Genomic DNA, 27,679 nt, shown 5'->3' on the forward strand with positions numbered 1-27,679 from the left:
TCTCATTAACACGGCCCCCTGTTTGCTGAGACACCTCTTAAGAACATTAAAAGTTAAGTTAAGGGCTGTCAAAATCCCTGCTGGCTAAAACCCCTTTCAGCGCTTAACTATGATGTGTGGAAAATGCAGAGTAAACAGAATATAGACAAACAGGAGTACAAATAAATTAGAAGGGAGAAGTAAAAAACTCTCCCAGAATGTTTATTTCGTGTAACAGTTAAAATCTCTAGTTTAAAAGAGAGAAAATGAAACGTAAATAAATTGCTTCACTTCTGTCATCAACACGATCCATGTTGAGCTCCTGCTGCTCAGTTTGATCAGTCATGATGCACTTGAAACTGCCAGCTTTTTAAGGTGGTCCATGAACACCTGGAGACTCACATCATCTGTCAGGATGGGAGCTCCTGATTCCTGCAGAAAAAAAAAAAAAAAAAAAAAGAAATAATGACCCTAAAATACTGTTGCTAACTCAGGGGACAGATTGAAAGCTAATCAAATGTCAGCACTCTAAACTAATTGCCTGCTAAAGCAACCACTTTTTTCTCCTCTGAAAGACAGATGCTACTCTTTGGCAACAGCACTGATGTTATCCTCTCATGCAATCTGAACTGCTGCAGGCAAGTCTCTTCTTCCTAAAGCCCCAGGAATTCTGCTGCCCAAACATCTACACAAGCAAGATAAGTAAAGGGTATATAAAAGTCTAGCATTCTCAGCTAAATTAGATCTCTATGTATCCATATGCTAGTTGCTTTTTCCAGAATACTGGAAGTGCACGACATCCAGGCTTGAAAACTCCATTCTGATCATCCAGTGCTGCCCATTAGCGCTGCTTATTTCATCAACAATCATGATAAGGAACCAAAAACAAATATAACACTGTTTGTGGCCACTTGGTGGGACAGGATGGCTACCGCACACACAAACATGTCCATGTGTATTTTACAGCATTCCAAATCATGAGCAGCTCTTCCATTGCTTACCTGGCCCCAGGCATAGAGGTTATTGTGGGTCTGAGAAGGATTCACTTTAGACAGGAGGAACCGGGCCTATAAAGACAAAAGGAGTTCTGTAAAATGAGAGACCTGTCTGCTCCCTCAAGCTTCACCTCGCCTTAGATGCATGACCAGCAATGTTTCTCTGCTTTTGCAAGGTACTAATTTAACTTAAGCAGGTTTAAAGACCAGAAATCCCTGCTCCACAGGCAACTTGTCTCCCAGGGGCACCGAGTGCCCTGCTACAGCAGGTTGTGCTCGCCTGGCAGGGCAACTCTGATTCCATGGGACAGGAATCCATGGCACAGGAAACACCAGCACTGTTCCTCTCCCCATGCCACATCTGCTCTTCTGAAAAGGGCTCAGTGCAAGACCAGTGTAACAGGGTCAAGTTAAAAGTTGACAACCACATCTATGGTTTGGAGCATCAGTTCCTGCCTCTTCCCTGCTATAAACAAGCACAGCACACTGCAGTTCCAGGAAGAGCAAAAATAAAAACAATTTCACATCCTCATTCAGTGTTTGAGGATGAAGAAACAGGTAGTCAATCATTCAGCATTATTGTCCTAGCAAGCTAACTATGGGCACATAACCAAATCATTCATTTCCCACCTTTCTGCTGGGGAATAAAAACATATTTAATTCAGCTCTTCCATTTTTTTCCACCCTCAAATTTCATAAGCATAACCAGCAAGTGATCAGCTTATTAAAAGAGAGAGTTGTAGTAAAAGCTGATGAGAAAATATTCAAGCTCTGTACTAGTAAAAGCTGATGAGAAAATATTCAAGCTCTGTACTTTGAAGAGTAAAACTTGACTTCTGGTAGTGTTTGACTACCAGAACCATCCTTCCAGAAAAGCAGAATGATCCATTTGCTCGAGGCAAGAACAGAAAGAGTGCCTCCAAGGTTCCTCCTTACCTGACTGCCCCCATGCTCAGTGTGGACATAACGTGGCATTGGGAATCTGGTCTGCAAAATTTCCTGGGCATCATCCAGTGGGGCTTGCAGGAGGTGCTTAAAGTTTTCATATTCAGGCATGTCTTGGTATCCAGCTTTCTGCCACTGTGCAATAGTCTATTGACCGTACAGAGAGGAAGTGAAAATGGAGCAAAGATGTCTACAAGCCTCCCCTTCCTACCCTGCATGTCTTAAAGTAGCAGAATGCTACATGTGCTTCTGCTTATGGGACAAACACACACCTTCACTACTTTGGCAACAACATTACTTTCTGTCCCTGAATTTAAGCACAGGCACCCAAAACAAAAGCTGGCAGCAATTTGTGAGTGCCAGAGCAATTTGTTGAAAATCTTCAGTATGTTTCAGTCTGTGCCAACACAGAAATGATGGATTTATAAATCATAGACATTTTGAATCTGACTTGGCCTTTCAGTATTTTCAAGGTATCCACTGCATGTACCATATATATGCAGCAATTCTTCTATACATACACAGGTCAGACACTCAGCTCTTCCCTTGTGTGAATTTTACCCAGTTGCTGAGTGTCTTGCCCTGCAACAGACACTCTTTAAGGTAACACCAGAAGATTTTTAGAAAGGTCCAGTATCTATCAGTCACGAGGGAAGGAATACAGCAGCAGCTTCCAAAAACATCCAGTATTTAAAAGCAAAAATTGGAAAATTGCCTGATTTCTTTAAGAGCTGCAGTACTTAAGCATGAAAACCTTTCAAGCAGAAGGCGATCACTTCTCCAAAAAATACTTGCAACTATGTTAAAATATGTATCATCTTGTAACTGCCCTGCTTCATTTTCAGTTTCTCTGGCCTTTTCCAGGCACGGTAAGGGATCACCTTCATGACCAAGCTAACAGCTAGCAGCTGCTACTCAGTGCAGAACATATCCTTAATGATTCCAGTATTACTTTTACTCTGACAGTGGTGGGAATTGTATTCCAACAGGCAGCACACATATGACATGGTCATGATGCTGTGTGGGCTTTACAAGAAGTTAGTTTGTTAGTATTTTATACTACCAGCAAAATTGTCAGCGTGCATGGCAGGAGGGAACACAGAGAAAGAGAAGGAACATGTGTTTCACCATACCTCACCAAGGTAGATAACTATCTGGAAGAAAGTATCCATCAACAGGATTCTGTCAGGAAGAATACTGCTGCTGTCCAAAAGCACTGGCTGGGGAAAATAAGGAAGGAAGTCAGTAAGCCCTCAGATCTCAGCATGCCAGAGAGCAATTTCTATGCCAAAGTGTAATTTTATATTATCTTGAACAAAAGTATTTTGTCCTTTAGTAATTTTTTAAAAAATCTATAGAGGGTTTTTGGCTGAAATAGTGTTACTTCAACTGAATACTCATTATTTTGGGTTGATTCACCTCTTCCTGGAAAACACAGACTCACCTCAGGAGGCCCATGGAAAGAATAAGCATAAAGGATGGGTTGGATCATAATGAGGGACTGGGTCAGATCCTGCCTGGCAAAGTGGTGCCGGTAATAGGAAGACTCATCTGGACTGTTATTGAAGACCTGCAGGAATGGGGAGCGTCGCAGGTGGAAGATGAACTGCACCAGAAAGAGGAGTGAGAAAAATGTCAGCCAAAGTTGCCAAAACTTCTGCACCCAAATCTGGTATTTTTGAACAGCAAATTCTTTGGAAAAAAGTCGACCCCATATTAACTCCTCAGACTTCCTCTCTTATCAGTCCCTTGCAGCACTGAACTACAGGACCTGTCCATTAAATTTAAAAATTATCTGTTCCTCCCCTCCTGAATCTGATCAATAGTACAAGATGTTTTATCATCATTCCCACTCACTCCTGCACTTCTCCCATGGCTGTGGGAAGTGATGTTCTTACCTGAGGATACAAAGAAAATGATTCTGACAGCCTAAAGGAGTTGGGATCATCTTTGTTATATTGTCCAAATTTCTGACACTGTTGGAAGCAAAACAGGATACTTTGGTTATTGCTCTCTTTTTTCTATTTTATAACAGAATTTACATCTCTTTTTCTACAGGGTCTTCTTCTGTTAATTTTTAAGCAATCAAGCCATGAACCTGACAAGAACAAAGTACTACAACATTTACAGGCTATTTTTCTTTAAGTCAGTGATATCCCTGTCTTATTGGCATGAGAATGAAGATAAAACCTATTTATACATATTTTTATTTATATATATTTATATATAAATAAAATCTAGATTTGAAATTATCCAAGAATTAAAGCAATGGTGCCTCTACAGCACAGCCCATTTTTTCCCATTAATTCAGGGCTATTACACCTAAACTGTTCTGTACACTACAGAACACTTCTTGCAGAACAGCAGCAGACCAGTATTTCAGTGTTTCACTGAAAATAAGTATCAGTGGTTTTAGAAATTAAACTCTAAATTATCCCACAGTCATTTCAGCACACAACTTGCCCCTGTTCATGCTTGCTCCAATCTCCATTTGACTAGCCCTGATTTTTTTTTAGGGTCTGATGTGCCATAATGTGTTAGCACCAACCCCACATGGGTGTTTGGACAAGACCAACACCAACTTAAACATTTTGGGCTTGTGAAATTCAAAGCAAGAGGTTTGAATTTCAGCAGGAGGTTGCAGAATTAATTCAGATTACTATCCTGAACTTGGCCCACATCTGAATGCTGGGTCCAGCCCTGGGCTCTCCAGTGGACAACAGACGAGGATATACTGGATTGGGTGTAGCTACCAAGTTAGTCAGAGGTTGGAGCATCTTATGAAGAAAATGAAGCTGAAGAAGCTGGGTGTTCAGCCTGGTGACGAGTGGGATCAGGGAGTCAATTTGCTGTCTACCTGACTGGTAACTGGGGAAATGGAAATTCTGATTGAGACAGAGGCAGGGGAGATAAAAAAAAAAAAAAAAACAAACAAACCAAGAAACCGTGACTAGGATCAGACACTGGAACAGGCTGTCAAGAGAAGCATAGGAAATCCCACCTTTGGAGATCTTCAAAACAACAAGACTTGGAGCAACCTGCTCTAACTTCAAAGCTGGTCCTACTTCAAGCAGGAGGGTTGAACCAACGACCATCCCACCTGCATTATCATGTGTTTCACTATCAATCTGTGTTTCACTATTCAATCTCAGGTTTAACACTTTCAGTATGATGGGATGTTCACCTATCCCATCCTAAATTTGCTGATCACACTGGGTTTTGAGTTATTCCATGCTATAGCTATGTGACCATGATCTGAGTACAAACAAAGCAAGTAAAATTGAAAAAAGATTGCTGTTATCTCTTCAATTTTTCTGAAGTCAAGAGTGCCCTCAGACTCAGTGTCTTGGTCTTACCAGCCTGATGAGCTGCCTGTCCAGCCAACGCAGAACATCAGGTCCCTCCTCAGACTCAGCCCTGTACACTCCCAGCCGTGCCATGAGCACGGCAGCTGCCTCCTGGTCAAACGCAGCCTCGATGTGCTGGAGCTGGGTCTGTGCATCTGCCCAGCTGCAGGGTTAGCAAAGGGTTAGTGCCGTGTGCATCCATGTGTGCCAATGCATGCAACAAAAAGGCAGGAATCCCAGCACAGACTGGAGCTGAAGTTGCTGCCACTCTGCCAGAGCACTGGCACGGGGTACTCACTTTCTGGCTATGGTGGTGACACGGATGCGCCTCTGGGTGCTGGAGTGTTGATACTGAGTGACAAACTGCACGGCCCCTCTGCCTCCCTGAGGGATGGGTGCATTGTGCTGCAAATGAAACAAGGTCAGCCTTCAAAACATGATGGCTTTTCCACAACTCTTCCCAGCAGTAACAAGCCCCCAAAGCACATTAGAGAAAGAGACACATGCAAAAAATTTCTGAAAGTATTTCCTCATCACAAAACACCTGGCTGCTTTGCAACCATCCACCTGCAACACAGGGGGTGCCACTGCATTTTCTGGACCTGTAACAAGTAGTTTAGTTTGGTGAGTAAAAATTATGATTACAAAAAAAAAAAAACAACAGAGAAGCCAGGGCTGACCTGATTTACCACTTCAAAGTAAATGGCCAGAGTTGTACTGGGATCCAGACTACATATTTTCCATTGAGATGTCCCTCCAATTCCAAGTTCCTGCACATAATCAAAAAGAAGAACAAAAAGAAAGCTGCAATTTTCCTCCAGCAGCAGGAAAGGCAAGCTTATATTAAATTCTGATCAGAGGTACAAGTAATGGCAGGCCTTTTAGATACCTTATCTTTTGGCTGTGAATTAAGTTACTGAAGGCCATAGAGTTAAAAGAAAGCCTTAGGAGGCAAGAATTTCGTCTAGAAAAGGCTGCAATTTCCTAGTGATGTTTCTTGGAAAACTCTGATATTCTAGTTCAACTCTAAGTCTAGACAGGAACTTTGCATTGTATATTTACTTCTTTATTAAAGGTTCTTCCACGTCAGAAACTTACATTTTCAGAGACACATGGCCCTTTAGCATTCAGAGAAATACATGGTCCAATGGCTCCTGCAATTTTCAGCTCCCTGGAGGTCTTGAACAAGGTTAAAAAAAAAAAATGTTGGTTGCTTTTTTTCTTCATAAAGTCAGTAAAATAGAATACACACAGTCTAAATTAGTTGCTCCACTTTAATGAGATGGTATTTTCCCAGACCATCCACTGCTACAATTAGTGAAGGTAAGAGAATCTACAGAGCCACATTTGAAAAATGAAGATTTATAGGGATGAAACAATATGAAGAGCGAGGAGAGACTGCTTTAAAATAAAAAATAAATATTAAAATAAAAATCCCAAACAACAAATCAAAAACAACCCCCAAAATTACTAGGCTTCAAATAAATATCCCTCCAGTACAGTGATTCTCCCAAAGAAGCACTACATCTGACCTCAAACATGTAGACATTCCTATACCCCAAACATCCCAGAGACTTAATTTTTAATCAACAGTACTTGTATTTCCCCATTACTGTCACCCAATCAAACTCATCTCTCACCTTCACATCTAGATTTGCACCAAAAGCCATCCGAAATTCCCCATTGTAGCCTTTGCTGAATACCCGCTGAAAGGTCTGCTTGAAGAGAGAAGTATTGAAGGAATCTCCCATCACCATGTGTCCTCTGGGGAAGAAAAAACAAGGGAACTGAAGCAATTTGGAACTAGACGTACAAAGAATACATCCCTGAACCTCTGACACATGCAAACACATGCAGTTACTGCTTTAGAGCATGCCTTTGCATAGACAGGATTCAAACCAGGGAGCGCAGATTCATGGGTGCCTCCTACAAAGCCACACAGGTTAGTGTTCCACCTTTGTCAGTTTACTTTCTCAACTCTATTCCTTGCCATTGCTTCAGCTGCCTTCAAAACCTTTGTGTTTCAACCCTGGAAAACTCTTTGCTCAGCCTGCTTTCCCTGAGCAGGGCTGGAACCATCCACACCACGCCAGAGGTGGCTGCACCACTGAAGCACAAGGAAGGTGCTGAGCCTCCCCTGAATAGATGCAGCTCAGTAACACAACCACAAGGTCAGTCTCTCTTCTCCCTGCTGAGCACTGAGGGTTATTTACAAACACCTTGCACTTGCAGTAAGACATGCCAAGTCTCCAAAATGCCTGCGTTAACACAAAGCCTTCTTCACACAGACATTTTCCAGCAGTATGGAACACAGATATCTACCCCTTAGAGATGTCACTTAAAACGGGGCCCAGGGAGGTTAAGAATCACTGGAGAAAGCATAAGCGAGCTGTTAAGCAGAGAAAGTCCAGCCCACACAAGGAAAGCTTCTACCCACCATTGAGTTTTCTAACAGCAGTGCTAATTCACATGCTGCTTTGAGACTCCAGAAATGTGGACTGGGATCAGGTGAGGCTTGCCATATAATTCCTGGCAAATTCAAACCACAGTTTAGAAAAGAACAATGTCTGCCCTGACAGCACACTTAACTACTTCCTGAACTACTCTCCCCCTCCAAAAAAAAAGCCCCAAAAAGCAGGTGCCAGCTGTGTGCTGCCCTGCTATGAACATACCCAGTGAGGTTTGCACAGCACTTCATCTCCAGCAGCCCCGTCTGGTCCAGGGCACAGGCGTAGATGTCGATGCAGTGTCCGTTGGCTGCAGAGCGGTTGGCCAGAGTCTCGTAGTGCTGGGAACACACACCCCAGGGTTGGGAGGCTGCAATGTGCAATATCTGCTGCCCCCCACCTCAGGCCAACACAAGGGACAGATGGGGCAATCACCAGTGCTGTGGTAACTAAAGAGATGTTGGCTGCAGCACACCGCTCCCTTCTACAATAAGGGAAGCACCTGGATGAGCCTGAGTCTATTGTCTCCAAAACATAAAGTACATAAATGACATGGGATCATCTAGTCTGTGATGACTTGCTAGGAACACAAAGATATCCAGGTGATAGTTAAGAGAACAGGTGTCATCCTGCTTTCTCTAAGCTGACAGGCACATTTCATATCTGATATTTTTACTATTTTAATGGTTGTTTTATATATCAAGAAGACAAAGGAGATTTTCTGGAAATAACCAGTTCTTGGGAGACAGATTATTACCTCTCCAGAAGAAGATGCAATGATGTGGATGAACAAATTCTCCACCCACCATCAGCTAAGAAACAACACTAAAATACTTTCTTCTCTGAGAAGGCACGAGACCATGATGGACAACTAATTAGAAAGAAGCTTTTTTTATCTTTCCGTTAACCATCCGCATAATTTAGCGTACACAAAGACTCAGATTATTTCAAGGACAACCATGCAACCCATGTAGTGTTCTGATACAACATTCAGTTTCAGCTTTTAAACACACCCATCAAGCCCTAGTACCTACTTTGGTGGCCTTCTTCATGAACCTTGCATTATCCTTCTCTATGTCATGCCAGGAACGGATGGGTGTTTTCAATTCATCTCCCACTACCATGCCTGGCCCTTGTGTTGGTGGCCCACCTGTGAACAGCATTATTCTAGCCCCTGTGTTTGGAAATGTGCCCTAAAACAAAAAACAAAGACTTATATCAGAGAGGGGGATGAGGAAAAGAAAAAGGGAACTGATTAAATGACAATGCTTTCTTTAGAGAAGGGTCTGCATGTGCTTCTGCAAGGTCAGTGGGGACCTGTCCCTGCTAGAGGCTGCCTTGATAAATAGTGATGCATTTCCTGACAGTCACAGCACTCAGATAAAGTTTAAACTCAAACTATGTCAAGCTTCATGTCTTCAAAACAGGAAACAGGCAGTTTCTGTTCTCTTCACGTGTATCTTAGATTATACTCTTATAAATCCAGTGTATAAATACTCGTGTGTGGCAACACATACAAGAATCAGAGCCCTTTAACCCTGTAACCTGTGCATTGACACCTGAACTCATCTCCGCAAGCACGGCCATGCACCTACTTTGACCTGCTCATCTCAAACAGCATTAAAAGTACCTCCAATAAGCCAACTGCAATTGAAAGAGCCACTCCAGTAGAACGTAAAGGTCTCTTTCCCTGGGTCACTGGCCACGGGTCCCTTTGCAGCTCTCCAAGCAGATCAGTTAAATTCATGTCAATCTTATGCACGGGCTGTAGGAACCTGCAAAAAATCAAATACACTGTTTTTTCTGCTTCTAAGTTCAGAGACAAAAAGAAGTGCCTCTTTGTTCCTGGCACATAAATTGCACTGAGACAGTAATCAGAAGTAAAGAGACATGCAGCAGGTTGTCTTCTTACATCCAAGCCTTCCAAGATAACAAACCTGTGCAAAATAAAAAAATTTATCAAAGCCAGACATCAGGAACTGACAAGAAGGCAAAGTCACATAACGAACAGGAAAGAAGTTCACAGGTGAGTTTGTTGAAAGGCATGAGAGCTACCACTGAAAAAGAGAAGCTGAGAAAGAGAAAACTGTTCAACTGAGATTGAATAACTGTGACAAGATGATACCATTTAAATCTTGTTTCCCCTCTTGGGAAACCCAGGGTTAGAAGCATGATCTACAGGCATAAAGGGGCATAAAACACCTGCCCTGCTGTGTACTGGTGCTGGTGAAGCTTACCTGCTGGAAACAACAGGTTGCTCTGGAGTTTGAAGAGGTCTTCCCTGCTGCATGGCGATAGCTGGCCTCGAAAGCCCAAGCATATCCTAAGAACAGTAAAGAGGAGACAGAGGAGATGTACTATTTAAACACTAAACATATTATTTATATTATTATTTAATACACTCCAAGGCCTAAAATACTGCAGCATTAAATATACTTAAATCTGTAAAATTATTCATCTTTGCACTGCCATTAGGAATGGATCATGGGTCCATTTTGTGAGATACACAAACTCAATCTTGAACAAGCTACCAGGAAATTCACAAAGGCAAAAAGACAGGACAGATAGTAGGAGGGCAACAGGCTCACAGTTGAGAGCACTAAGCCCTCCTTTCTCCCAGAGAGCTCTGTGCTTGAGAGTCCAACAGAGCTGAGAGGTACAAGCCCTTGGCCTGAGGAATGGTAGAGCACACCTGTATTTGCTTGGCTGTCAGGTCCTTGGTGCCCCGGAACACATAGCTCTTGGAAATTCCTTCACAGCTCAGCTCGTGAACCTGGACCATCCTACCAAAAGTGATGAGCCCTACTAGGGCATCAGGAGGCAGCAGGCTCAGGGACATCTGCAGGGATTCCTTCAGGGCCTGCAAATCCTCCTCTTCCAAGCACGTGTCCACAACATACAGGAAGATCAAGGGCGTCTGCGGACCTCGCTGATGTGGGAAGAAATGACATTTTATAAAACCTCCAGCCAAGGAATAAAATGAGCCCCTTTTTAAGCACCTCGCAGACATGGTATTTATTTGCATTACCTTAAGAAAATTTTACACGTATATCATTTGTCACAAATGACAATTCTGAGAGCTTCAAACTTGCCTGTAGTTCATTTACCTGCACTATATATTCAATTGTTGAAAACTGAGGCATAAGTTCTGCTGGCTGATTGACTTCAGAAATGCCTGCGTATGCTGGGGGAAACTGAAAAAGAGAACAAAAAAATAGGACAAGGAAGTTGCAGGGCAAAAATGTAGGGCTCTCCTCTGCAGCATAAAACCTGCCCTTCTGATGATGTGGTTATTCAACTTTTTATTTACTGCTACTTCACCAACCTAGTTAATTCATTACGAAAAACCCACAGTGCTTTTCATAAGACAACAAGTGGCCAGCAGGATGGACAGCTGCTCAATATCCAGTGTAAATAAAAAGTAAGGCTACAGCAGCAACATTATATTAGTTGAAATTCTTTTAGCCATACTTTCTGATGGCAAGAGTCTACTATTCTGCAGGAACAGTACATATCAAATGCAAAAAATACACTGGGACACATGGAACAAAACAGCATTTTTATCTCCTTACTATGCTCTGCATGCCAGTAAAATTGCTGACAAGATGTCAGGTAAAGCAGACTATACTCTGGCCTGGGTTCAGCAAGAGAAGGCCAAGGGAAGAGATCTAGAGAAGCAAAATTTATGTTTGATGTCCAGAGAAGGCCATCAGTAAAGTGTTCACTGTAAAGGTGGAAGTGCTTTTTCCAACTTACCTGGTTCCTCTGAAAACAGAAGTTACAAGCCCAAAGCTTGGCCCGATAGTCAACTTGGCTGCAAGGGAAAGATGAGGCACTGGTCTGACTTCAGGAACAATTTTACAGCACAGATTCACAATTAATTCAGTAAGCCATGCTGATTCATGGCACTGAAGAAGAAACCGACACTCCAGCTGGAATAGCAAGTGTTTTAGGGCCTCAGACTCTTGTTCAATTACCAGGAAGTTCATTAGTTAATCCAGCACTGCTGTCTCCAGGCTTGTCAGCATGAGGGACCACTGACAGCTCTCTGAAGCTCAGCCCTTGGCAAACACAGACCTGGATCTAATAATTCTTTCACTACACTTATGTTCATCTCATTGTCTTAATGTTTGTGCAGCTGTAGCACACAAGTGCTCCAGTCTCAGAGCAGCAGGAGCCATCTACCCAGATCTTGTGCAAACACAGAACAAATAGGCTGTTCCCTGTCCCACAGAGTTTACTCTCCTCAGCCCAGTACATCCTGCTAGTGCCTAGCCACGTTCTCATTCCATGGCATTGATCTCATTTCACTTCCTCTTACTGGCATTCCCTGCTTTTTCTCAGCCCAACACCACACTTCAAGTATGCATGATCATCACATGATTTTGGGACCAAGATATTCCTCTAAAATTATTTCATTATGCTCATACTGGAACTGACCTACAAGCAGCAGGACATGTAAGAAGCAGGGAAACAAGTAAATATCACAATCCAGAGTACAATATCAGTATAATGGGCATCTTTGTCTATTATAAGTTTCCTCATTCACCACAAAATTCTCTGGGATGGTGACAGAACTATCTGCCTTAACAGCCTCCCCAAAAACTCTCCTGTCTCCTCTGCTCTTGCCAGCTCTAGTAACAGCCATATTGGTGTATGGATTTTAACAAACTCACCACATCTAAATGAAAGAGGCTGCCAGGCATTGGGCAGAGAAAAAGGGGAATAAGGAAGTAGTGAAGCTCAGATTAAAATTAGGTACTATCCAGCCACTTCCAACATCTCCAGCCAAGCAATTCCTACCAGAGTGGGTTGAGCACAGCTTTGCAGGTTGGCCTGCTGCAAAGCACTGGTTCGTACTGCACGGGGGGCAGGTCCAGACGCTCCTTCAGCGGGGTCAGGAGACAGGCCAGGGGCACAACCATCCTTGTGGCCTCCAGCCTGCTGGAGGGCCATACGTTCCAGCTGAAGCGCACTCCATCACGCTCCTCATTCTGCTGGATGAACTCCAGGTATGTTGCCATGGCCCTGCAGAAGCTCTGGAAGGATAGAAGAAGCAGCCAATTGTGGGGACAACAAGCCTGCAAAGGAGCTCAGCAGATCAACTACAGGTGGGGGCACAAAACACTTCAGGACAAAGCCAATACATTACAGTGAATTAATCTCATTATCAAATGAACCATGTGACTCCATTAATCTCTTCTGTCCAGTGCTCTCATCAACATTACAGCAAATTGAAACACAACCAAATCCAACAAAGAAAGAAAGGAAGGTGGACACTCAAAAGTCAGAATGCAAGAGGGTTGGGGATTTTTTGTTTGTTTGTTTTTTCTTATGATTCACATTTAGTATCTCAAAATCCAATCAGCTTCATGCTGGCCTCAAGGCAATCCTGCCTGACTGGGTCAGCAAAGGAAAACAGGCCAGACTTGCAAACACATCCTGAATCCTTCAGCTGAAACATTGCAGGGAGAAAAGGAGGCCAAGTCTGAGACCAAAACAATCACAAATGTCACCAAGTTGCCAGCCTGATCTGCTTACAAAGGGAAAGGACATTTTTGACAAAATGTCAAAAAATGTCTTTTGGACACCCACTCTGCATGGCATCATTGTTCCACTGCCAGTAAGGAAGGAACTGAGAGTCCAGCAGACTTCAGAAAACATCAAGGAGGAATATCCCCAACACAACAGAGAACTCATTCTTTCTCTGTGTTGCCTCACTAAACTCTTCAAAATAAGCCACAAACAAGAGCTTCCAGGCCATCTCTAATTTTGATTTCTCTGAGAAAGACAAGGACAAACCTACCAAAAAACTTACTTGTCAAATCCAGACCATAAACACCACACAGCACTAGCAGCAACTCACAGAGCCAAAAGCAGCAGCTCCACAACTTGCTTCAGATAAGTAAACCTGGAGGTTCACCTACAGCTGCAGATGCTCCAGGATTACCTTACTCCTGGTCCTCAATGCAGGTGGGATATTCAGGAGGGCCACACACGTTAGAAATCAGAAGCAACACCTCACCTCAGAGGAGGGTAAGTTTTGGTGTAACATATTCCTACAGAACTCCAAATTCACTGACATTTTCCTCTTCCTTGCTATTGAGGATGTAAATCAAGCTTAGGGAGAATTCCCCCTTGTTTCCACCCCGGTCACTGGATGGACAAACAGGAGGGTTCACAACATACCCTCACCACAAACAGGTCTGACAAGGTGAAAGTCAGATCTGAGTCTGCCTGTAAAAGATCCTGCACATCAGAACAGCAATACAAACATTTGATATCTCAGGTATGCAGCACAGCCACAGGGCAAATTTATTCCATGTTTCTCCATCTGCAGACCAGCACAACTTCCTTGCCCCAGGTACAGCCCCGATTGCCATGCTGGGTTTGCCATAGGTTGTGGCCCTATCTTGGGGTCAGGACAGCTGGAGGACAGGTGTAATCACCTAGCTGCTGCGCTTGACATGACAACAGGGGACAACACAGATCCCCCGTGCAGACAGGTGCCACCTCCGCCGCTCAGACCACTAATCCCCAGCACGGCCCTAGGGCAAAGCACTGAGCTGCTGCACTGACACTGCTGACCCTCCAAAGGGCACACAGCCCACCCCAGCCCTGCCCTGCCCTGCCCTGGGGGATTACTGCCGATTCCCAGGCAAAGCCAACACCGCCGAGCCCGTGCTGCTCCGTGGGGACACTGCTGAACCCCATGGAAGCACCGCGGCAGGGAACACCACTGACCGCCCCCTCCAGACCCTTGTCTAGGCGACACCACCGCCCCCTCAGAGGGACCGTAACTGACCGCCTCACACTGCCTCCCTTCAGGGGACGCAGACGCCCACCTCCCTCCCCCGCCATTCCCATTCCCATTCCCATTCCCATTCCCATTCCCTCGGAGTCCCGCCGCTCCCACCTGCCCGCGCCGCTGCCGCCGCTCCCTCCCGGCACGCCCCGCGCGCACGGCAAGGCCACCTCAGCGGTACACCCTGCCCGCAGCCAAGATGGCGGCGGCGGCGGCACACCCGCCCTGCTCCGCTGAGGCTCCGCCGCCATCTTGGCTAAGGGCACGCTGCACCGCCCTTCAGAAGGAGGGGAGAGGCGTGCCCCTACCAAGCATCGCGGTGTGGCGGCGGCAGGCAGCTGGTCTTGGCTGAGGGCAGCAGGCTCCGCCTTGGAATGACGATAGAAGGGGTGTCCATGCTACGTGTGGGGCGCGGTGCTACGTTCCTACCCTGGCACGGCCTGAGGGAAGCAGCTCTGCCCTCAAGGGGCTCGGCTTCTTGGGAGCGCGCTGTCGTGTTCAGCACGGAGCATAGAGCTTCCTCGGAAGAGGTTATGAGTAACACTCCACTAGTAATACAGAGACAGTTTTTAAAGAAATAAGCTGCGAGCCGCACGCAGTGTCACCTTTGTCTCCGTTCCCGGCTCCTCTCTCGGACCGAAGGTGCTGTGCCCGGGCACGTTGGCTCAGCGACACACCCTGGGCAAAGCCGTGAGGCCATGCAGCCCAGCAGCAAGGCAGGGACAGGCCATTTTCAGATGGTTCAAAAACAGACAAGATTTTCCTCCTGCTCTGTTCCCTGACCGAGCTATACCCCCACATCTGCTTAAGGCCACATTGGTTCATCACTCTGCCAGGAAATCCTAACCCCATCCTACTGGGGAGACCCCTGCAGTGCCCATATCCTCTGGAGAGGAGAGGCCCAGGGTTGGACACAATTTTCAGGGAGCCTGTGGATATGAGGTAGAGGTTTGCCGCACCTGACTCGCCCCAGGAATTTGTCTCTGCCTTGCAATTAGGCAAATATGTTCCCTCTTTCATTGCTTCCATCTTGTGTTGTTTCCCCGACTCCCTTCCAAAGCCAAGGAGGTAAGGCCTTTTCCTAGTAAGCCCAAGACGGGAATCCTCCCCTGCAGCTTTGTGTGATGCCATGCAAATGGTATTAGTCCTATCTGAATGCATGGATGTAAATCCATTCCTGAATCCTGCAGACTTTCACACATATTTGAGGTGCAAAGGCATTGCAGTTAAATTCCTCAATCTGCTTGTAATAGTTTGGGTGTTTGCCTTACATTCATGCAGTGGTCAGCTTACAAATAATAGTTCGTTCTGTTGCTCAAAGGAAATTATCACCCTGTGATCAAGTCTACTCCTCCATGCACTGTCCAGCTCTGTTATTTTGGTGTTTGTTTGTCGTTTTTTTTTCCCCATTTTCTTTATTTTAAATGCAACAGAAATCCATTTAGAATGTGCAGACTACAGCTCCAGGTCCAAAACAAAGGAAAATGAAATGTTGTCTGAGGTGAACATTAGTTTTGCTTTCCCAGCTTTCTGATATCCCAAATATAGTGGGAATAAAAAGTAGAAGGATACTACTAATGTGTGTATGCTGAAGTGTGTGAAATTCGAATTCCTAGTATTGCTAACATTCTCAGATCCAGGACTGAGGAGGAAGCAAAGCAAATCTGCTTTTCTGAAATTGCCTGTTTGTTTACATCTTCCTCCCATTGCCCATCTCAACACCAAAGAGCCTTGCCAGGATCCAGGACTTGAAGGCCATAGTGCACCCCCCTGCAAACATTAGAGATTAACTAAAATATTAAGCAACTATTCTGAGTTTGTGTCCTGCTTTCAACTTTCAGTGTTAATTTTCCTCCCTCAGAGCTCTCTTAGTGCTGCATTTTTGATCTAGGATTAGGAAGGATTTAGGAGCTTGGATTTTGATTAGAATTAAGATTGATAACACCCTGATAATTTAGTTCTTGCTGAGCAGTTCTTATGCTAAGTCAAGGACTTTTCAGGTTCTCATGCTGCCCTGCCAGCCAGGAAGCTGGGGGTGCATGAGAATTTGGAAGGGGACAAAGGCAGAACTGATCCCAAGTGATATTCCTTATTCCTTATCATATGGTGTCATGCTGAACAATAAAACTGGGGAGAATTGGCTGCTGGTTTCCAGCCCACTGCTCTGGCACTTCTTGGGCAATGCTCAGCAGAGGATGAGCAACTGTATTGTTGACCTCTGGATTTATATAATCTCTTACCATTATTCTCCCTTCCTTTTCTGCCCTGTTAAACAGTCTTTATCCAAATCTACATGTTTTACTCTTTTTTTACAATTGTCTCCTCCATCCCACTGGGGAGGCAGTAAGGAAACACCTGTGTGGTATTTACCTGTCTGCTGGGTTAAACCAAAGCAGTTTGGAAGAGGAGCACAATCTTAAAGCCCTGCGTCTATAGGCTAAATAACCAAAGTAAAAGCTTTCCCAAAACCATTTCCTGAAAGAATCACCAGATTGCTCAAAAAAGTAGGAGAAAGGAAAACACCACAGGCTGCCTACACAAGCCCCAACTTGGTTTGTGTTTAACAGCTGAAGGAGAGTGCTTTGAGTTCGGGTTCCTATCCTCCCCACTCCCCAGAAGATCTCCCAAAGAGTGAACAAAGTGCAATGACCAACTTTCTCATGTTGAAAGTGAACATTTTCAATGAGAACTTGGACACTATTTGTGAAGCTTGTCACGATACCTTTTAGTGTCCTCCAGGCTGCAAGCTAAGCTGGGTTCAGCATGACTGAGAAGGGCCTAGCCATGCATTTCTCACAGGTGAAAGGACAGAAAGTCCCAGCCAAGCAGAGCAAGAAGAGGTAAAGGTGGTCTATGTGTGGCAGAGGACAGCTCTGTTTGAGGTGTCTGTACCCTGTTTCAAAGCATCAAATGTTTAGCAGCAATAGGAGACCTAGTTGTCTCCATTCACTATAGTCTCTTCCTAAAATCTCCTCTCTATGTAGAGGCAAAAGATAAACCAGTGTGGCTTAAGACGGAGCTTTTTCCCTGCTGGAGTGCTGGGGGAGCCATCCCAGGAAGAGACAGGAGATGGTGCTCTAACAGCACTAGAGGAACAACAATTACCCATCTCACCCTCCAAGCAGTCAGTTGCCATCAAAGTAAAAATAAAAAAAACCCCAACCAACCACAGGAAAAAAACTAAACAGCCACTCAGCCACAGGGTAAATGCTTTTACTACCAAAGCTTCAACTTTGCCATTCATCCTAATGTTTTAAACTTCGGAGTGTAAAGGCTACACATGCCAGGCAATACCTGCCAGCTGTACACTGTCAATTCACAATGCAGCCAGCTACCATATTTAATGTTACTCTTGGAATTAAAAAAAACGAGATTTTGCACTTGATTCCAATAGAAAATGGCATCTGCATGTGCCCACCCTCCAAGTTGCCTGTGGACAGCTGGCTACTACTAGTGAGGGAACCACTCAAAAAAGTCTCATGGGTTGACAGCAGGATCATGGCTCATGCAAACAAGGATGAGTTCTCTCCAGCCCAGGAGGGATCTCAGTCTTGCAGCAGCTGAACTTGGACCTCTTATATGAGGCCTGCAAAAATAAATGAGCAGATCATGCTTCCAATCTGTCATCCATGTTTTGAGGGATAATTCAGCTTTCTACACATAAGTGCTTTCATATTGAGTACTGGAGCTACTATAGTACCTTCCTCAAAACATTACATTTCATACCAGTTTGGAATAGGGACAGCTTTGCCAGGGAGAAGACTGACAAAACTCAGGACACTATTAATGTTACCTTTTAGCATTTACTCTCTTTTCAGATAAGAATGTCAGGCTGATAGATCAGCCAGGTTCATGAAGAACTAGAGTGACAGGAAGATCATTTCTCTGATTCATGTAGAAATAGATCAGACAGATTTCTATCTGTAAGAAACAAAATTGAAATTACTTTTCCTTTATAGGCACTTTTCCCCAAATCTGGGAGGTCTTGTTACAGCTTCAACAATGAGAAGCTTCGGATACCACAAATGTCTTCTAAGCCAGATAAACCCAGTTCGAAAATTTAAAGAGCTTAATAAAACCATCTATCTACTGCCTGAAACTGTTCACTGAGGAGAAGCCTTATCTCCTCTTTCTTATTGCCAAGGAATGTGATTATAGAGCATAAAGTGACTTACCTGCATGATAAAGTCCTGTTGCTTCCTAGGAAGTTATCTTCTAGCTGCAGTAGAGCACAAATACTGTGTTATCTCTGAAGCAGCAGGGCTTAGGAGCCCATTGTCAGGTCCCCTTTGAAGACAGGAAGACAAAAACAATGCCAGCCCCACATCTCAATAAAATTACCTTGGGTGGAATAAAAGATGTCTGATCCAAGGCTCCCTCCAGGGAAGACAGCAGCATTTTCCCTTGGCTTCTCTGTGCTGATTGCTTAAAAGGGGCAGAGGAAGAATAAAGCTCCAATCATTCCACACCCACATCTCTTTTGCAAGAGCTCTTCTGCCTCTGTAGAGATATGCACCCCTTTCACCCGAAGACAACACTGCAGCAAAAGGAGAGCCTTTGGGGGTGCTCACCTCGATGGGACAGTCAAAGTCCTTCCATGGACTTGCACATAAGCACAGCTTATCAGTGCTCATTGTTTGTTCCAGTACACACCTAACTGCTCCTACAAAAGGAGCCTTTGCCTCTGCATCCATACCCTCCCTGCATGGGACAGGAACCAGGGGAGGTTTTTATGTTCTTTGTACAGCACTTATCCCCACTAGCCTCTGTCCTCCATCCATGCTCTAAGAAGGGAAATGGAAATCAAGCAAGATTTGAACACTTTCATAACTGATCCAAACTGCTTTTAGAAAGTGCAAACTCCTGGACAGAACTGAAAATGCTGATGTAGTCTCTTACCCTTATGAAGTAAACTGTTCCAAGATCTACGTTAACCCTCTGTCAGAATGCTGCTAACTCAGCCACAGAGGTGCTTTCCCACCACCCTCCCAACAGTGTCCAGAGGGCTTATTTTCAGCAGGCACATTTGAAAATCACTGGATGCAACAAGCCCTGTGTTGTGCTTGGGCCCCTGATTGCTCCCCAGTGCTGCCAGACCATTGTGAAGATACTGAGTAATTGTGGAGAGATCCAGCCTGGCGAGAGCCAGCTGAAGCCACAGGCAGGAAGTGGTACAGGGGCCAGACTCTGCATAGCCCTTGTGCACTCCACCCTGCCATTCCAGCCCTCTGCTACTCTGGATGTTGGATTCTGTAAAAATTTTCTCTGTATCATCAGGCCAGAGGAACCCTGTCTCTTGTGGAAAACACACCTTCCCAGAACATCTCTACTCAAAATTGCAGTGGAGATATCCGTGTACGTGATGCAGCTGCAGAATACACCACCAGAAATTTGATGACGAAGGAATAAATACAACAGATGCAGGCACCAGGCAGTAATACAGGAAAATGAAGCACAGATGTACATCAGAAAAATCAGGGGTTTAATGATAAATTAGCAGGCAAGAAAGATAAAAAAAAACAGTAAGTGTTTGACATATTCAGAATCTTTCCCACATCAGAGGGAGAGTTTTCAATTAGCTGGAAGCTACCATGGGAGAAAATGCCAGCTTTAGAACTTAGGCATCCATCAGTAGCATTAATCTGAAAGCAAAACTTGGGATATCATTCTTGGTACGATGTGTTACTAAGTTTTTCTGATCAGCTGTGAGGGATAAATGTTAAGACTAAAATGTCACAACCTTGTTTGAACTTTATTTTGAACTGTTGCTTAGAAATCTTTTTTAACATTAATCACCTTATTTGCCATCTGCAATTTTGGTTCAAGAATGGACCTACATTTCCACTTCAGCACTGACTCCACTTCCAGTCCACCCCCAGGATAGTTCACACAACTTATACCTGGCTGGTTTGTCACTCCATGTCCTGAAGTTGCTTAAAAATTTACAAGACCGCTTTTAAAAAAAGCAAGCTGCTTTGTCACTTTGGCTATGAAGGAGGAATCCAGTTTATAGCTTTCTTTCACTTTAAAACTCCAACCACTCTGTCATATAAATACAGTTTGATGGAGAAATCTCACCACCTTCATGACAATCATCAAAAACCTGCAAAAGAAAGCCCTGTGTCAGCAGAGTCATTATTTCCAGTTGGATGGTGCTTGCTGTGTGTAACATGCTCCCATGTTTTCTGCTTCTTTCCCAGTACAGCAGCATTAGTCTAACAGAGGCTAAAACCTAGGAAGACTTATGGCAGCTCTGATGGAGAAGAAAAAAAACAGATCCCACCACAAAAGGACATGCTGGCAAGTTTTACCTACAAACCAGTTCACAATCCAGGGAGGAGAGACTGAAAGCTAGACAGAAATAATTTAGTTTGGTAAAAACACAGGCAAACTTGGGATCAGAAATATAGTAATGTAATTTGGAACAGGCTACAGCTGAAAGCATCCTTTCCCATACAGTCCAGTAAAGAGACAGGCTGGAAGTGGGAAACACCTGGCAGAGCAGGTGTTTAGACCAACTACAGAACCTGTTACACCACAGCTAAGGCATCACGTGCAGCTTTTAAGCATAGATGGCTTGGCCTCTAGGCTGACTCGTGGGCAGAACTTGCCATGTGCCATCTGGCCATTGCAGGCCTGTGTTCAAGAGCTGCATGCACCACTAATGATACAGAGAATTAGTTACTCACAGGGCAGAGTCCACAGGGTGTCCTGACCAATCCAGTGGGCTGGATGAGAGGACTAACAGCTCTGTACAACCTCATCTGCCCGTCCACACTGCCCACTGTCCCCTCCTTGGCAGCAATAATGGTCATCTCCACTTTGCCATCATAGATCAGAGTATTCAAAATGGTCTCAATGTCTTCCATTGACAACTCTACCTAAGAAACAATTTGTGAAATAGATGTTAGGAAAGGTATGTGCCAGTGAGTCCTGCAAGGAGGAAATGAACAAACACCCTGAGTAACAAATCCATGGAGTTCTAACCTAGTCCAGAAAAAGACACCAGTCTCACTGGGAACTTTATGGAGTTGTACAGCAACTCCAAATACTAATACTAAGCAAATACAAATACTCCTACCTCCTGAGCACTTTTGCTCTGCACTAGCCTTGATCTTACCAAAAACAACTTCCCTATGCACCTGAGATGTCTCCATCATCCTAGCACATTACAGTTCCAGTTTTGCAGGAAAACAATTGTGAAAGAAGAAAAAGACAAGACTGCTAAAGATATATTTGCTGATGGTGACCAGTAATGGTGGGGTATTTTCCTCCTCCTTTTTTTCCCTCCCCTAAAATTCCTTGAAGTGCATATGTGGTCTTAAGAGAAATGATGAAATCTAAACCAGATGAGACAGTTAACAATGCTAATTCTTCAACACATTTTTGAAAAGCCACATGCACATGCTCTCCTGGAATGCCAGGCAGCTATCAATGACCCTCCCCAAAAAGCAACAAAGCCACAAACCTCACCCCCACTATGCAAGCTGTGGGGTACTAAGACATTTATGAGACCTTCAGGAAGTATGCAGTACTCAGCTCCTACAGCTAATCATGCACTGACAATTTGAAGAGTAGTGACATCAATCTGTTCTGACCTTACTGATGCCCAGTTCACAGATGTATTTCCACACCTCATGGGATGAGGCAAACGAGCTGTTCCTCTGTATCATGGGGTTCTGTTTGCTGTCTCGAGCTGCTTCTGCCTGAGAAAAAACAAAGGTCAGTTATAGTCAGCACTCGCTGCCAAGAGCCTCCTTTGTGGTTCAGTTTCAGGCAGACTCAAAAACAAAATCTGTCCTCCATTTCTGGGACACGTTTAGTATTTAAAGCCATATTCTTAAGAGTGGCGTATGTGAAACAATCTAGTGCAACCAAGTAAAATTTTATAATACATGACACAGAATTTACACTGTAATTCAGATTAATATGAAGGAATACCAGCATTTAGCATTGTTGACAAAAGAAAAAAAACTTCTGTACCTAGAGCCAGTTAAAAATACACTGTAATGGAATAGACAAATGCTACAATCTGCTGACATATTTAATGGACCAGGGACAATTTAGACTAGGGGCAAATGTCTTCTAGGCAGAGCTCCCTGACTGACTGCTTACACCCTCTCAGAAATGAGGTGCTCTGCAGAAACCACAGTGAGTTTTCCTAGATTTTTCGGTCCTGTGCTCTTTGCTGCCTGGTTTGTGTCTTAAACTAAGACAATTATACTTGGCGGAGGCTCCAAAAATAGTTACCTCCCCTTTAGTTTTAACCAATCTCCTTTCACCAATAAAATGGGAGACAGAACGGGAGAAGACAGAAGGAAAAAATATCAAATAGAAGATAACAGCCTCCATAGTTCCAGAACTTCCACAAGCAACAGTCAGAGGGGGACAGGGACAAAACAAAACCTGGACAAACAATTTTTGGCCAAAAGGCTTCAATACTGCCAAAAATGCTGGAAAAAACTTCCTGGCAGGCGGCTGGAAAATCCTCGGGAGAGGGTCTGACTCCTCTTTGGGTGTCCTGAGCAGTGGCGGGAAAAGGTATTGTGAAATTCCCCCTGGAACAGGTCTGGACTGCAAAATGCAGCTTCTCAGGTTGCAACTTGAAGACCCACCCCAGGCAACCCCCTCAGAAGCCCAGGGAGAACAAAAGCACTCCCTTCGTGTCTGTTTCCTGTTTTAAAAGGGATCCTGCACCCCCCTTCCTGGATAAAACACACAAGTTCCTCTTCCCTGGGTTGCTGGGTCTCAGGGACGGCAATACACTCGGGCAGGGTGGCATACAGAAGATAAAGAATACACAGTTTTGGGTCACCTGGGACAGTTTGTCATTGGACCTCTGATATAAAAGGCTTCCCTCCTTGTCCAGGGTGTGAAAATATCCATCATTAAAATACAACACCATCACACTTACTGTGACAAAAATAATAGTCCAGTACAGATTTGCCAATCTAGCTGCAATAATGGCCAACACCAGTGGAAAACCTAAGCCTTATCTGGCACTTGTTTACCAAACAAATGGCAGGTGACTTTGGCACTCACCTTACTCTGCAGAAACTTAAAACACTGTTGATTTAACACCTCCACAAACTCAGACTCGAAGTCCTGGTCACTGTACCAGGCCCCTCCAGTGACAGAGCGGTCAGGCTGCAGGTTGTACAGCATATAGACCTTCTTCTTGGATGCCTGTTGGAGGGAAATGTACAGCTCTCAACACCTGAAAGCCTTCATAAGGAAGGAATATTTAAGCAGATAATCTGCAAAAGAGCTTTAGTACTCCTGTTTTATTACTCCTTTATTACTCCTATTTATTACTACCTAAGGCACAGCAATCCACCTGACTTGAGCTATCCTCAAGCTGTTTGACCCTCAGGTAACACAGAGATAAAAAGAACCCATTTCAATTCCTAATCATTTTATAACATAGTGTTGGAAGACCAGATCAAGCCAGCATCTTTCACATGAAAACAAAAAAGCTATTGCTTTTCTATGTCCAACTTGTCTACCTCCACCTGCTTTATCAGACCCTGTGTGACGCAGATAACTGAAGAGAGACAGCAGAGAAGCTGACCTGTGGACCCAATATCTGTTGCATCTCAAACCTGCACATTAAGGACAGGGAGTCAAACACTGGTGCACAAAGAGAAAGCTGGAGGTAAAATGAGGTTTCTTTGCCCCCAGGCCCCTGTTAAAAGCATACAAAGCATGCAGCAGATGTTTGAATTGTTAAAAAAAAATCACAAAATACTCACTGCCACAGATTTAACTGCTTTAATTAGCTTCTTGCTTTCCAAGTTTTTCAATATCTTGTTGATCTCTGTTAAAGGCAGATTACTTTTGTATCTAATGTCCCTGCTCCAAATACCTGGTAAAAACATTGAAGTGAACAGAAATAAATAGAAGAAACCATTTGTTTCTGTACATACCAACCAAAAGTCACATCAGAACATGTTGTAATGCACGTTTATGGTTTTGTGTTGCACTGAGGATGGTTTGTTCTGTTTCCCCTCTTGGTTTGTAACGTGGTTCTCCCCTTCCCTTAACCCCTCCCTTTTCCCCCTGGCCAGCCCTGAGTGGCTGTGACCCGGGGTTCCTCTGCCCCTGAGTTGGGATTGAAAATACCCCGCGTTTCCCATGCTCTGTCTCTTTTCCCTGGAACTTGTCAGGACAATAAGCTTGGATTATCCCAGGAAGGAGACCCTCCTCTAATCTTTTGCCTTTGTCCATGCCAGATAAAGATCTCCCATCTCTTTGACCTCAGCTGGCTGAGGCAGGTCAGAGAGACCAGGGGAACTCCAGCAAGAACACTGCTTGGGTTGCTTGCCTGCCACTCCCAGCAAAAGGGAAGGAATGGAAAAAAGAGATTGAGGGAAAAAAACAAGCAGGTATGGGGGTATTAGATTTTATATTCATATTGTCTGGGCAAGCATAAGTAAACAGAGTTAGTACCATTCACAATCATAATTTAAAGTACCTTTGTTGCCTGCGTCCTCTATGATTTGGTAAACCAGCTTCTCTTGATTGTCAGAGCCTTTCATTTTACTGTAAAACAACACAGACATCAGGATTTTTGAAAGGTCCAAAATTCAAAAGAAGTTGGATTCAAACAAGAACTATGTTCCAAATATATTTACCCAGCAAACACAGGCTTACCTCGCATTTTGGGAATCTTTGATTCTGTACAGGAGACCTGCACTGCTCCTCAGAAGGTCCAGCTGACCCTAGGAGAGATGGGCACAATGCATTTACTTTCCTTCACACAGCTTGTTTCAGTAGTGGTTTTAGAAGAATATTCTGAAATTCTAAAATAAAATCCTTATTTAATGTCAACTAAATAAAGCGAAATGAAAACTAATGTTTCCAACCACTGGAAACAAGAAAAGCCTTGAGGATATTTTTTCCCCCTGACAAGTTTCCACTTATCATCAGCTATCAGAAATAAGAAACAGTTCCTGATCCTTCCCACATCTACACAATTCCTATTATTTCTCCTGACTTTCATATGGTACAAGGGACATCAAGTTCCTGTATACTTTGGTCTGTTTCCACCAAAGCACTCATTTGCACAGAAATCACAGCAGAGCTCTGGAACAATTCCAAATTCCAGTAGCAAAGTTCTACTTTTTACTAAGTGGCCATCACTGGAAAGCTGCCAGCTTTGATGGGCAGTGGCTCTTAGAAGCAAATTACTGGCATCTCTCACACACACAAGAAGATTGTTCTGCTCTGCAGGCTTGCGGCCAGGAAAAGTCCTTATTTTCTATTTTGAAGAGGAAAGCAATTAGACAAGCCTAAGAGTGTAAGTGCTGAGTATAACAGCATTAATTAACATTCACTCTTTCACTACCAGCTGGTCCTTACAGCTACAGCCTTGGTTCCTACTGATTTGGCAGGTTTCACCTGTGTGCTATCAGAGCAATCCACAAGCTCAGGATTTTGTGAGGGGTTCAGAGAATATCTTCACATATGACAGCATGGGCTAACATCCATCCTTTTCTCTACAGCTAATTAATTCCTCATCCATAATGGGCCTTGTGGTTATGTATGCGCTGAGGAAAATGAGGAAGGTGGGTTGTCCCTACCATGGAGAGCAGCCTGTTGATGGCCACAGCTCTCTGCTGGGCTTCCATGTGAGGCATGTCATTCTGGATCACCTGGTCTGTAATGCCATGGGGGAACTGGTGGCACAGCTCAATGATCCTGCAGGAGGAGAGAAGCACTTTAAAAGTCATATTCTGCTGCATCCAAAACCAAATACCAACAGTACTGGAGTCGGGACGCCAGAGAGCGACAAGAGCAACGCAGGGGAAAAGTATCCATTAACTGCTTCTTGAAGGAGCTCGGCACCCTGTGCACCATTTCCCTTTCCAAGACCAGAAAAACTCCGGGACAGCCAAAAGCAACCTGACCCAACTCCCACTGTCCCCTAAACACCTCCCAGCACGAAACTCTCAACGCCCCCAACGACCCTCTCCTTCAGCACCTATTTTCTGATTAACACTCGGGCGTCGAAACACCCCCCGCAGGCCTTGAACGACAAGGCCCCGCCACGCCTACTGCCTCCCGCCCCAAAACATGTCCTTCGTTGCTCCACACACCCACCTCCCGCCCGGCAGCCTCCATGTCTGCCTGCGGGCACCCGCAGCACCTGTTCTCGATGTCCATGGGATCGGGCACCTCCGGCTTCACCTTCACCTCCGCCATAGCACGGCGGGCTCCGGCGCGGCAGATGATGTCAGAGACGCGCGCCGGAGGGGGCGGGCGGGGTCGGTTGCTACGCAACGGCCAATGGGCGGCGGGCGCGCGGCGTCCCTGGAAACGGGGGGAGAGGGGCGGGATCCAGCGGGACCGAGCGGGGTGAGCAGGGCCTGGACAGCCGGGATGGAGCGGGGAATACTGTGGGGCTCGCGCCGTGGACGGGCGGGGAGCGGGACGTGGCCGCGCCGCGGTGCCGCTGAGGCCGCGTGCGTCCCGCCAGGGATGCGGTCCCAAAAGGCTGGAGCGGAGCACCGCGTACCTTAGGTCCAGATGGGCCAAGAGCAGGTGGGATCGTGAGGGAAAGGCTGTCAGCCCCCTTAGGGTAGGTGAAGATCTGATCCGCCTGTGGTTGGTGGGTGTGTGTCAGAGGATGGGCCGGGCTCTGCTCGGTGGTGCCCAAAAATAGGACAAGAGGCAACAGAGAGAATCTGGGACACGGGAAGTTCCGCCTGAACGTGAGGAAGAATTTCTTCCCTGTGAGGGTGACTGAACACTGGGACAGACTGCCTAGAGGGGGTGGGGAGTGTCCCTCACTGCCTGCATTGATGAGTAGCATAAGAGCTGTTTCTGGAGCGCTGGAGGGCTGGTTACAAAACCAAATCCTTGTAGCACAGACGGGTTTCCTGGCCCTGAGCATCAATTCCCAAGATCTGGAGTACATCTCTTTGTTTTGTAAAATGTCATCATATCCAAATGTAATTTTTCATTCTTGAGTTACATGACATGATAATGACTATGTACATCAGGATAAATCAGGTTTGGCACATGTTTTATGGATATATTCTTTATTCACACAGTAACTGGCATAAGCTTAAGAAATAGTTGTGGTTTTTTTTTTTCTTCAGTCCTTTTCAGGGCATCCTGTAATTATTCTGGTGGCCATAGTGGAACGAGGCTGGTTTC

General features: G+C 44.8%; 2 protein-coding genes across 5 annotated transcripts; both read right to left on the bottom strand.

Moving 5' to 3' along the window:
• Positions 1-10: 10 nt before the first annotated feature.
• Positions 11-14,655, bottom strand: SEC23B (SEC23 homolog B, COPII coat complex component). Of its 2 annotated transcripts, XM_062490547.1 has the most exons (20): positions 14,630-14,655; positions 12,517-12,752; positions 11,470-11,527; positions 10,821-10,907; positions 10,406-10,642; positions 9,951-10,036; positions 9,344-9,488; positions 8,748-8,906; positions 7,939-8,054; positions 6,907-7,030; positions 6,365-6,445; positions 5,947-6,036; positions 5,565-5,671; positions 5,276-5,429; positions 3,818-3,895; positions 3,364-3,525; positions 3,053-3,139; positions 1,911-2,066; positions 981-1,046; positions 11-411 (listed from the first exon to the last, which is right to left on the bottom strand). In XM_062490547.1, exons 2-20 carry the CDS (start codon positions 12,735-12,737, stop codon positions 322-324), a joined length of 2,304 nt encoding a protein of 767 aa, XP_062346531.1. In that variant the 5' UTR covers positions 12,738-12,752; positions 14,630-14,655; the 3' UTR covers positions 11-321. The 2 variants fall into 2 exon arrangements, with proteins under 2 accessions (XP_062346531.1, XP_062346532.1); XM_062490548.1 differs by lacking the exon at positions 1,911-2,066.
• Positions 14,656-18,068: 3,413 nt separating this feature from the next.
• POLR3F (RNA polymerase III subunit F) lies at positions 18,069-26,722 on the bottom strand. 3 transcript variants are annotated; one of them, XR_009933042.1, is made up of 12 exons: positions 26,667-26,722; positions 26,101-26,218; positions 25,172-25,239; positions 24,993-25,060; positions 24,271-24,383; positions 23,561-23,704; positions 22,117-22,224; positions 21,208-21,399; positions 20,419-20,621; positions 18,860-18,943; positions 18,694-18,737; positions 18,069-18,439 (listed from the first exon to the last, which is right to left on the bottom strand). XR_009933042.1 is itself a non-coding variant. In XM_062489374.1 (9 exons), the coding sequence occupies exons 1-9, from the start codon at positions 26,720-26,722 to the stop codon at positions 20,544-20,546; spliced, it is 945 nt and encodes a 314-aa protein (XP_062345358.1). In that variant the 3' UTR covers positions 20,021-20,543. The 3 variants fall into 3 exon arrangements, 1 of the variants encoding a protein (XP_062345358.1); XR_009933043.1 differs by having other exon boundaries at positions 26,621-26,696; XM_062489374.1 differs by lacking the exons at positions 18,069-18,439; positions 18,694-18,737; positions 18,860-18,943 and having other exon boundaries at positions 20,021-20,621.
• Between the last annotated feature and the right edge of the window lie 957 nt (positions 26,723-27,679).

Source organism: Cinclus cinclus, chromosome 3 (genome assembly GCF_963662255.1).
Source record: "Cinclus cinclus chromosome 3, bCinCin1.1, whole genome shotgun sequence".
NCBI lineage: Eukaryota > Metazoa > Chordata > Aves > Passeriformes > Cinclidae > Cinclus > Cinclus cinclus.